General features: G+C 34.6%; 2 protein-coding genes across 4 annotated transcripts; one reads left to right on the forward strand and one right to left on the reverse strand.

Annotated features, from left to right (window-relative positions):
* Positions 1–49: 49 nt before the first annotated feature.
* LOC118755353 lies at positions 50–791 on the reverse strand. The gene is made up of 2 exons (XM_036490195.1): positions 330–791; positions 50–267 (listed from the first exon to the last, which is right to left on the reverse strand). Exons 1-2 carry the CDS (start codon positions 522–524, stop codon positions 103–105), a joined length of 360 nt encoding a protein of 119 aa, XP_036346088.1. The 5' UTR covers positions 525–791; the 3' UTR covers positions 50–102.
* Positions 792–4,258: 3,467 nt separating this feature from the next.
* LOC118755351 lies at positions 4,259–10,465 on the forward strand. 3 transcript variants are annotated; one of them, XM_036490192.1, is made up of 3 exons: positions 4,259–4,891; positions 8,886–9,096; positions 9,175–10,465. In XM_036490192.1, exons 1-3 carry the CDS (start codon positions 4,842–4,844, stop codon positions 9,355–9,357), a joined length of 444 nt encoding a protein of 147 aa, XP_036346085.1. In that variant the 5' UTR covers positions 4,259–4,841; the 3' UTR covers positions 9,358–10,465. The 3 variants fall into 3 exon arrangements, with proteins under 3 accessions (XP_036346085.1, XP_036346087.1, XP_036346086.1); XM_036490194.1 differs by lacking the exon at positions 4,259–4,891 and adding an exon at positions 6,800–7,012; XM_036490193.1 differs by lacking the exon at positions 4,259–4,891 and adding an exon at positions 7,036–7,163.
* Positions 10,466–10,526: the final 61 nt, after the last annotated feature.

Here is a 10,526-nt window from a genome sequence, read left to right on the forward strand (position 1 = left end):
TTTTACCCTTTTTTCGAAAGGTAATCATCCTTCAGATTTAAATACGCCTGAAAAGAATTAAAGATGATAGTTAATCAAGTAACTTTGAAAATTAAATAAATACTAATTACCAAATAAAATTTCGTCAACTAATTTCATTTGCGCTAACGATTCCCTCTCCCATCGCCCGTCCCAATTGTAGTGTTGCAAAAACTCATCCGTAAACAACTTACGAATCACGTCGTTTAGGCATCCCGACGGCCCCTTCAATTTATAAATATAGGTTGACTAATTCGAATAATAAATAAAGAGCATTAAATATGAACATATATTAGCGTGAAATAAATTACCAGTGCCTGTCTATATTCGGCGTTACTAATTTTTGCTTCCATTTGAATCGAAGTTTCCTTAGAATTGAGATGGAGTAGAGAAGAAATTTCGCGAATGTTTTCGTCCTCAGTTTCTCCGGTCATATAACAAACCGACTGCTGAACCTTTTTCAGCATCACTTTACATTCCCTAATAAGTTGGTTTTGGGCCAACATGTCACTCCGTTCCACAATCTATTAAGATAAAGAGATAACTTTAATAGTTTTAATATTTATCTATTTTAATTATTCGGATATAATGTCATGGACAAAACTTTTTAATCGGAATTTTTAGAAAATTTTCGAGTATGCAGTTTTGTAGCCCTTTCCAATTTAGTAATTGTGCAAGTTCTAAAGGCATAAATTACAGTTTTTGTTAAATTCTTATAAACTTGAAAAAGGCTTGAAACATTTATTTAAGTGGTTTTGGTTAGAGAATGAATAGAATTTTATTTGAAAAAAATTAATTTAAAAAAATTGGACATGCAAAACTTCGGAAAAATTTTAAAAAGTACCGGTGCCTAACACTTTTGTCCATGAGTATAGTATATTTACGTTTGTAGCAAGTATCTTCTCTATGGTCATAATCTTTGTTTCCATTTTACCCATACGTTCCTCCACTGCATTAAGTTTTTGACAAATATTTGTTACCAGTTTAAGCACTTCTGAAATGATATCCATATTTGAAGAATATTTACAATGTTCTTCATGAAAAATCTTGTTCGTTAATTCAATTCGTTAATTAATCTTGCATTTGCATATTTCGGTGCATTTGTAAATTCACAACAATAAAATGCGGTTGGTATGGTGGCAAGTATAAACTATGCAAATGCAATTCCAACTGCAAATCCAATACTATTTCCACAAAATCATGAACAGCTTTAAATAAAAAAATTCATTGTATACCATTTTTCTCAGTGTGTGGTCTTTTAGATGTGGAAGGGCCCTGTGAGTCGTTATATGAGTTGCACGTTTGCCACCTCTTTTGGACAATGCGCTGGTCTGTAAGGAACAAGTACATTAAAGAAGAAACGCTAGTAAATTTCAGTGTTGCCATTTTAGCCGTTTTCCGGCTAGATTTAGCCGGATGCGATAGCAAACAGCCGGAAAAATTTCGATTTAGCCGGCAGCCGATTTGTTAGCCGTTTTGCAGAAAAAAATTAGCCGTTTTTAGCCGATTTTGCTATTTGCCTTGTTTTTTTAAATTTCAAATATGTATATATGTTTCCATTTTTGACCAAGCGACCTAAAATCTGTTAGAAATGGCTACTAGCCTTATCGTGGAGAAAATATTCATGTCAGGCAGGATTGTATGAAATTGGGCCGATTTCGCTTATTTTTATTTTAAACGAAGAAGGGATTTTCTTCATAAAATGTTTGTTATAAATGTCTTAATTTTAAGTGTGAAGTTTTATTCGCAAACTTAGAAAATAAGAAATTGTTTCACTGTTAAGACTCTTTAGATGCGTTTGTGTTTGTAGATTGTGCCAACAAACAGAATAAATATTACATGTGGATATTTTCTTCCCAGATAGCGCATATTCAATTCTGCCTAAATTAAAAAACATAATTTTTGCCCACTCCCAAAGGTTTAAGGTAATGGAAAAATTGATATTTGCAAGCACTATGTACACATATGTATTTTTTTAAACAAATGTTTTTGCTGAGAACTTATTCATATTCCAAAAACAGAATGCCAACTTGAATTAAAGGAACCAACGCTGAAGTGAGTCAAAATGAAAATAAAAGAGCACAAATTTTTATGTAAAGCAAAACTCGCTGGGAATCCTTCGAGACATCTTCCGGCCATATGACCGGTCATCTAAATGGGAGATCTGCAGTCTTTTAGCATCATATTTTACATAAGAATTGAAGGGATTTCTGAAAAATCTGGCCAGTTCTTTTAGTCAACTGTGATTTTGCATCCCTTGTCAACATATGGCCTCGGTTGAAGTTAACTTAAAGTCGTTGTTTTACTGCCTTAAAATTGGAGGGAAATTTTTACAGCGTTTTTATGTGTATTGGTTTCTATTTGAGTGTATTGAGAATCGGTCAGTCTGAAAAGGCCTCGTAGGGAAGATAATAGGATTGTTCGTCGAAAATCCGGCGAGAATTATCACTCAAAATATCAGATAGTAATAGTAATAAATAGTTTTTTTTCCGAGTACCTTTCAAATCATTGGAATTAACTAAATTAATTAAGTAAACAAGTATTAACTTACATTTTTCTTTTAAAATAGCTCCAGTTTGTAAATTTTTAAATTTAACGAACTTGTTTATTCAAATTATCGTCGACAAAAAATCCAACCATGTGCCACAATCATATCTTTTTCCTAATTGCAAATTCTTGCTGGCAAAATTTTTTCCGGCTCGAATTTGTAACTTCTCTCCAAGAAATAGTCTTTTTACTCGTGATTTATTTAAATAAAACATGTGAAATTTAGTTGAAACATTTTAGCCGGTTTTATTTGCCAATTTAGCCGGTTCATCCAAAAAGTTCTGGCAACACTGGTAAATTTATCTCTTACCTTCTCCTTTGGGAGTTGACATCACAGAAGGCTCAAAAATATTATTTACAGAATCCATTATTTGTGTACTATATATGTAGCTTTATTTGTTAAAATTTTTAATATTATATACTTGTATACATTTATATGCAAACGGAATGCGTTATTAATTTGAAAAATCATTAAAAAGGTTATGTAAAAGAGGTATCAGAATAAACTTTGTTTGATGAGGAATACAAAAGGATTTATATATTATATCTTCTTTGTTGACTGAAACACTTTCGGAGCTAATTTCGCTACTTAACAGTACGCCTAGTCCAAGCGAGGATTCAAGTGGGACAGTAAAAAAATTTTCTGTTTTATTAAATACTAAACATGTGTATACTTCAGTGTCAGACTTCTTTTCGGTGGAAATTACCTTTAAGGCTCCTAGTTTTTTACTAAAACAGAAAGAATCCTTTTCTTTTTTTGGGTCTATACTGAATGAGCCTATTTTTGATTCCTTGAACCAATTTAAATTGTCTGCCTGCCTTTCTTTCAGCCTTAAATGTAGCTGCTGCAAAATTTTATTCGGTTTCCTAATTAATTTTTTTTAAATATTGCATATAGTTCTCAAATCGATATGCAGAGCAACTATCGAGTGGGCCATATTGTTTTGCGCAGTGTGATAAATGTAATAGCCCATGAACATTAAAACTGACCAAGTGGTCACCATAAATATTTCCAAAGTAGTGGACGAATTCCTGTAATATGTTCTGGGCAATATCCGCTTCAATTCTGTACGACTTTTCGTTTGTTAGTAGTCGAACCCCACAATGAAGCAGCAAAAAGTGATAATATCGATCACTTTCAACACAGTCTTTTAATACGAAAATCCCAGTATACAGCAAAAATTGCCTAAACTCGGTCGCTTTCCAATTACTAATTTCATTAAAATTTCTGGAAATTCTGCCTAATTCTGTTGGTACAAAATTGCTTAGAAAATTAATTTTCGAATTCATTTCTACAACATTTTCTTTATTTATTAGCAATGGAAGTCACTTCTTCATCACACCTAAATCGACCAGGTGCATCACATCCAGTGGGAACTGGGAAACCATCCCGAATTTAGAAAGCTCTAAAATACTACAATTATTTCTACACTATGATGAGATAAGTCCGCGCGGGAGCTAAACGCTGTGTCTGTTCTTAAATTATGGATCTCTTTAGAAAAACAAACTCTGTTTTGGATATATTTGCCTTGTTGGCAGCATTTTGGACATCCATTTTTGCTATTGAAGTATTGTGTACCTGTTAACAAAAGACCTGGCCGGAGAGTCACATGTGAATACGCGAACATTAAACTTTTTTGGAATGGAGCTTGAGCCAACTTTTAATCCTTCTTCTCTTAAAAAAACGACCTCTTCACAAAATTCTTTTAAAAATTCGTTTACACTTTTTGGCTTACTCATTCCTGAAAAACAAACAATCGTAAATGGGCTCTGCTTTGGAAATCAAACTATCGCTCCAAGTATTGGCCATAAAATTCGGTTTGAACTATCAAACAATTTAAGCCCGTCGATTCCTACATCTATTAATATTTCCGATACTGATTCTAAGAAGCTAAAAGAACTTGATTTAAAATGTGTTTGAATACCTAAATAAACGAATTCACCTCCCGGAATTGATTTTATTTGAACTTTCTCTCCACATGTTCCTAAAAGCGCTTTAGCTGACATAGGTATATCTTTAATACCTATTTTAATCAAGGTTTGCAGCAAATCGCTTAGGGCGTTTTGGGGTATATTATTTCTTATGGCCCAAGCTTTTAGTTCACTACATTTATCACTATTAACTGATCGGGAGTCATTTGTATCATTTACGAATTCTTCTGAAGTGTCACTACTAGTTTCGTCCTGAAAATCTAAACTATTCGCCACTTCATCAGAAACAAGTGGGCGCGTTTCCTCACAATTGATCACAAGAACATGAGGGAGCACTAGAGGAAATGTTTAGCGAGCGTTTGATAAATGAGTATTTCCTGGGAATCATGCCCCAGTAAGTTCCTTTAATAAATTCGTGAATTCTTATTAATATATGCATATACGTCTGTAAGTAAAAAAAGTTTAATTGCTTTAAGATTAATTAAATTGTAAAATTGCTTAGCTTCATTACCCAATTTGCCAAACCACACATATTGACAAGTTTTAACATTAAATTTTTCGTATTAAGTCTTATTTTTTTATAAAAATTTAGTTCATTCTTTTAAAAAAACTAAGTACATATATAAGTCCAATTTAAAATTGTGTGCAATATTTAAAAAAATCAGCAAGCTTTCCTAAAAACATCATAAAAACATCGATGTTTTAATTCGATACATTCAACTTTCAATCGATGTAATTTTTTGAAATATCGATTCTTCAAACATCGATAGTCTCATTATGATTTACATTCCTATTAAAATATTTGATTGAGCTTCTGGTAGTCGCGTCTTGTAGGGATGTGTTTGGAAAATAAAAAAAATGCCCGCCTCTGGTTTAGATGTATATGCATGGTGCCACAGAGCGTATACGTAACATACGCAACTACTATACATAGCGTTGCCAGAAGAGAAATTTCTCCCGTTTTGCGGGAATTTTGAACAAAAAAGGGATGACGGGAATAATGGTCGTGAAAACGGGGAAAATCACATACGCCATTCCCATAAATATTACAATACTATTAGGCTAAAATAGTGGGCGATACATTCATGGGAAAGCTGTATGGAATTTAAAGTTTAGTTACGCGAAGAATCTCGTCCGTCAGCATCCACCTCCAATCAAACTCGAGCATATTACACAATATGACTGCACAGAATTATGGAATACAAGATTGCGCCAATCGAGCTGAGAGCAATTGGCCGTGACGTCAACAAATACCGGAATGAGAGAGCAAGACGAACTCGACAACAAAAAGAGGAAGCATCGAACAAAAGTCAGAATTGCCAAGTTTTTAATTTGAAAAAGCACCAAATTTTTATTGGTGTATTTTATGGACTTTATATGCATACATAATTTTAATGTAAGAATGCCGATTCAAATTAATAGAAATCAATGTTTCTTGCACGGGGGTCGGTTTCGACTGTGATGATTGAAGGTGCTTCCACATATTTTGTTGTCGCTTATGATTGTCACTGTGACATGATTTTGTTTAAATTTTTGTAAAGTTGCTTAGTGTGGTAAGCAATTGCTATAAATTTTGCTTCCATTTTTTTTAAGATTTTCAAATTTGGTGTCTTCAAACTAAAAACAAAAGCACAAAAAACGCACCAAGCACCAGACTCAAAAGTTTTCGCGTTTTGTATACCCACTAAATTTGGTGCGAAGAGCATCAGGTTGACAATAGTGAATGTAAACAAAAGTATTGCATGACGTCCACGATTGGGTGGATGCTGTCAAAACAACGAAACAACAACGGTCCGCGAATGGCGCGACCCATGATTTAATAATACAAGGTTAGATAATTATTGACAGCCGCGATTTGACACTCCCTTACAAAAGGTTGCATTTACGAAGGACGGAGGAAAGGAAAGTACGCAACGTAGGCAATTAGTAGTGAAATTCCTTTTGTAAATTCTAATGTATTTGCAGGAAATCTGGCATTTTAAACGAAATATTGAACGTAATATTACAATATCTACGTGAATTACGTAATTTATATGCTATTTAGCTGTATAAAAACTGCAAAAGGGCTCAAAATTAATATAACACTGCTGCGAGTTGTATGTAAACATCCAATATAAAAAAAGTTTATGTTTTCATCAGTTAAATGTGCTTCATATGTATATACAAATAAACATATTGCACAAATCTTATACTTCTATTTCACACCAAAGCTACACTTTTTCCAAGTAAGCTTGCAAAGAAGCCACACGGTGCCACTGCTAAGGGAGCGGTGCGAGAGAGATAACTGTCAGGTTTATCGAACCTTGTATTATTGAATCATGGGCGCGACCTTTATTTTCTGGATTGGGATGTGCAGTAAGCCTTCTTCCTAAGAAATCTTAATTGCAAAAACATGCAAAAACGCAAAAGCATGTGCAAGAGTATAAGTAAATTCATGATAACTAATCGCAAGCTGAAAATTTCGCAGTTCACCAATGGTTCGGTAGCACATCAAGCTAAAAATGCAGAGATAAAGGTGTGTGCGTTTGCGGCGGAGCACAATAATGTTTTTTCTGCATTTGATCACTTATCAGTGCTGTTGAAAACAGTGTTCAGTGTTTGAAAAATAGCATCATAATCGCACACGAATGATATGTACAAATAACGCATAAGTAGATGCAATATATGTATGTTTTAAAGTAATATTTTTATATTAACAATATTACATGTTAATTGAATTGTTATGGTTATTGACTGAGTTGTTAAAATACGGTTATTGATCGTATAAAAAATAAAACACGGAGAAAAATTGATTTGCCATTTTTAAAAACTAGGTTATATTAAAAAGGAAAAAAAACGGGAAAACTTAAAATGAAAAACGGGAAAAATATATAGAACTGCATGGCCAAAAAGGGAATAGGCTCACCCAAAACCTGGTTTTTAGTACAATTTCGTGTTGGAATCTTGTTCTTTATACCAAAATTAATGCATTTTCTAAGAGAAGAATAGAGGAAGATGGAGGCATTTTCGACCAAGAACGCGTTTTCGTCGAAATATGTAACATCTAGTGAAAGTTGCTCATATGTCTGCCAAGACGCAAAATTGCAAGAGGGTAACACCAAAAAATACAGGAAAGCTTTTTGAACTGGTAATTCGGTTAAATACATTGTGACTTTTGTTTACATATTTGTTTTTTATCATTTGCACCGACGATATGTATGCACATTAAGTTGGTCCAAAAATACATGCGTGGAGAAAAAATTTTAAGCTCTCATGCCCTAGGATTTTTCTATATGCATAAAAATAATACCCGTGTTGTTTTTGTTTGTAAAAAAAAAATATATTTAGAATTGCCTCAAAGCCCATTAAGTTTTCCATATATTTTATATGGAGAAAAACACGTTTTCGTAGAAATGGTATAGAATTATTGAAAATCAATATTTTTCGATCGGAAAACTCTCTTTCTCTTCAGGAGACTCGCAAAATGACGAATGTGGGCTCAATGTAAAGGTAATATAACTCTGCGAAGCAAAAGTAAGAGGAAATAAGATTCCAGTAGATAATAACTAATTTCCAATTTTTTATTGCAAATTTGATCTTATTATCTTAATTTTACATTTTTCTTGTCATCTTTTTTGGCCTGTAACCACTTAAACGACTTACATAATTGATCTGCGTTTAACATAAAGCAAGAAAAGTAATCTGTCGCTCAATAAAAATATGTAGATCTTATCTCGCCATAGCTACATTTTGAGCCAGTCGCGGGTAGCCCTCTCGTCTTCAAAATAATTTTCTATGTACATACATACATAAGAGCACCTGTTCAATTAATTGGACGTGACCTGTGGTCCGTCGTTTTCAAAGTGTTCCAAGTATGAACCACTCCAGTCGTTTGGGCTCAATGTAATCTGGTGGTGTTGATGCTGGTTCCCAAATAAAAGAAATTATAACTGTCAACTGATATAATTTCCGAGGCACAAATTCGCTGACTATTTGCTTGCTAATAGGTGATACTTCACCTTGTCCTTGTTCATCTCTAGACCCAATCGCCCTGCTTCCATATATAACTGGGAAAAGACGGACCAGTATGAATTGTCAGTTAAAATAGTTCTTGCACGTTTTCATACAATTAAAGAATTTGATGCAATCTTTATTTCGCAGAGAAAGAATCTAATATTGAAATAAAATTTGCTTTACGCTCATTTCATATCCGACCTAATTCTCTGTCCAAAAAATCTATGAATGGTTTCACATGCTGATATGCAGATATCGGAGGAGTTGATACTGTTGCCGAGCATAGTCTTCCTTTACCGATTTTGGGGTTTATTTCTATAACAATTCATTCGTTTACTTATTTGCCAATACTATCATTTTAAAGATAACATCTGTGGTATTTATTTTACTTTTAGCAAAATGCATTCGGTGGGAATCCATTCGGCGATGGCAATAAAACGTCAACGAAAACGACGTGATGAACAGAAACGTGCGCGAGAAAGACGCTACAGTACGCAGAGTTCGGAGAGTGCTGAAACGTTCCATTCACCAAGTGGTTCATTTCGCCGTAAGTTTCACCATGCACATAGCGTTGCTAAACCTGGACCAGGCATGCTTGATAGTCAGGTAAATGATACAAATTACCATAATACATAGAAACATATGTATCAGCAGCAGCTGAATTCAGCGTTTATTTGATTACAGGTTGTCACAAGCATCGGAATGCTTCACATTGGTATTGTATTCATAGTATTTGGAGTATTCTTATGCGGTGCTGGCATTATACCCGACGAAACAATGTCTTGGAATGTGTTCAGTAAGTATGAGCTGTTTTGGTTTTCAATTTGGCTGCTATCAATATCAAGCGCACGTCTTCTTTTGGATTAGGGCTATAACTGCTTAAGTGGTTTTGGTGGAGTTTATCATAGAACGCCTCTCGTTTTCCATTATCGTTAGCTGCCGCCAATTAGAAACACCGATTGAATCTCCAGAGGAGGCTTTACTCTTCCTCTGCTACCACCAGCGTGATTCGCGCTATATACTTTCAGAGATGGTGCGTTTTTTTACTCGTACGACACGGCCGAGCCATCGGGACCCTGTAATTTAATCTGTTGCACTGTGTGTAAATCGCTCTGAGGCTCATCAATGGTAATGCTGACTCCTTCTTCGAAATTATAGCTGTCAACGGTGACGTGTGTGTCGCGACGCTTTACTGCCATCCTTAACCCTTTCGACCCGGAACTCTACTATCAATGGTAGCTTTCAATTTATGGGTCCAATATGTTATTTGCCCCACAAATACATGTTCTTCGGTGTCAAAGTGGGCGTGGCCTAAGGGGCTGATTCGGAGGGTGGTGGTAAACCATTGTACCATCCGGGATGTTAAGTGGTACATATCTGTACCAACCGTCCTCTAGGACATTCTTACAAATGTTTTATCTTTTTTAGAACCAAACAAAACGATTCATTAATTTTGCATTTGAATAATGCACAAATTTAGTAATAATAAACAGTCGAAGAATTAACAATAAATTGCTAAGGAATTCCTAAAATATAATGAAATGGTGCAAAACAGAATTTGCACAAAGGAACTTTGCACTCTTGGCAGATTATCTTTGTTCGAGTTTGCTTTTATGCAACGTTGTTCTGTGGTGCTTTGAATAGAAATATGTATCTGACTCACGACACGACGTGCTAGGCCGGGTGCTACTGACCTGCGTAAGGCTGTAGTTTTAGAACTTTGTTCTATCAGAGTTTCGGCCAAGGTCACCAAAAATGATTTGAAAGGCATTTTATTCCTCCTTAGCTAACTGTAAATAACCCACGCGCTTACGACTGCCATCACTATAAAACGGTAAAAGACCTTGTTCCACTATTTTTCTGATTTTCGATCATATTCGTGCAGGCCACTCATTTGATTTACTAAATCAACACCTCCCATAATTTGACGATAAAATAGTATTTAGTTTGGACATGGCACTTGCATTTTTTGCCTGTTTTCAAAGTTTATTCATAATTATTATGCCTGGTTCGTGGCAATTTCTTATTATGAAACC

This window comes from Rhagoletis pomonella, unplaced genomic scaffold (assembly GCF_013731165.1).
Source record: "Rhagoletis pomonella isolate Grant_MI unplaced genomic scaffold, Rhpom_1.0 Rhpom_scaffold_06043, whole genome shotgun sequence".
In the NCBI taxonomy this organism is placed as follows: Eukaryota; Metazoa; Arthropoda; class Insecta; order Diptera; family Tephritidae; genus Rhagoletis; species Rhagoletis pomonella.

Excerpts from the sequence above, each read along its gene's own strand:
- LOC118755353 (XM_036490195.1), bottom strand. The coding sequence starts at position 524 with ATGTTGGCCCAAAACCAACTTATTAGGGAATGTAAAGTGATGCTGAAA. Across the intron at positions 268-329 it reads CCGAATATAGACAGGCACTG|TCAACCTATATTTATAAATT; the intron begins GTAATTTATTTC and ends TATTCGAATTAG.
- LOC118755351 (XM_036490192.1), top strand. The coding sequence starts at position 4,842 with ATGTTTAGCGAGCGTTTGATAAATGAGTATTTCCTGGGAATCATGCCC. Across the intron at positions 4,892-8,885 it reads TTCCTGGGAATCATGCCCCA|CAAAATGCATTCGGTGGGAA; the intron begins GTAAGTTCCTTT and ends TTTTACTTTTAG. Across the intron at positions 9,097-9,174 it reads CAGGCATGCTTGATAGTCAG|GTTGTCACAAGCATCGGAAT; the intron begins GTAAATGATACA and ends ATTTGATTACAG.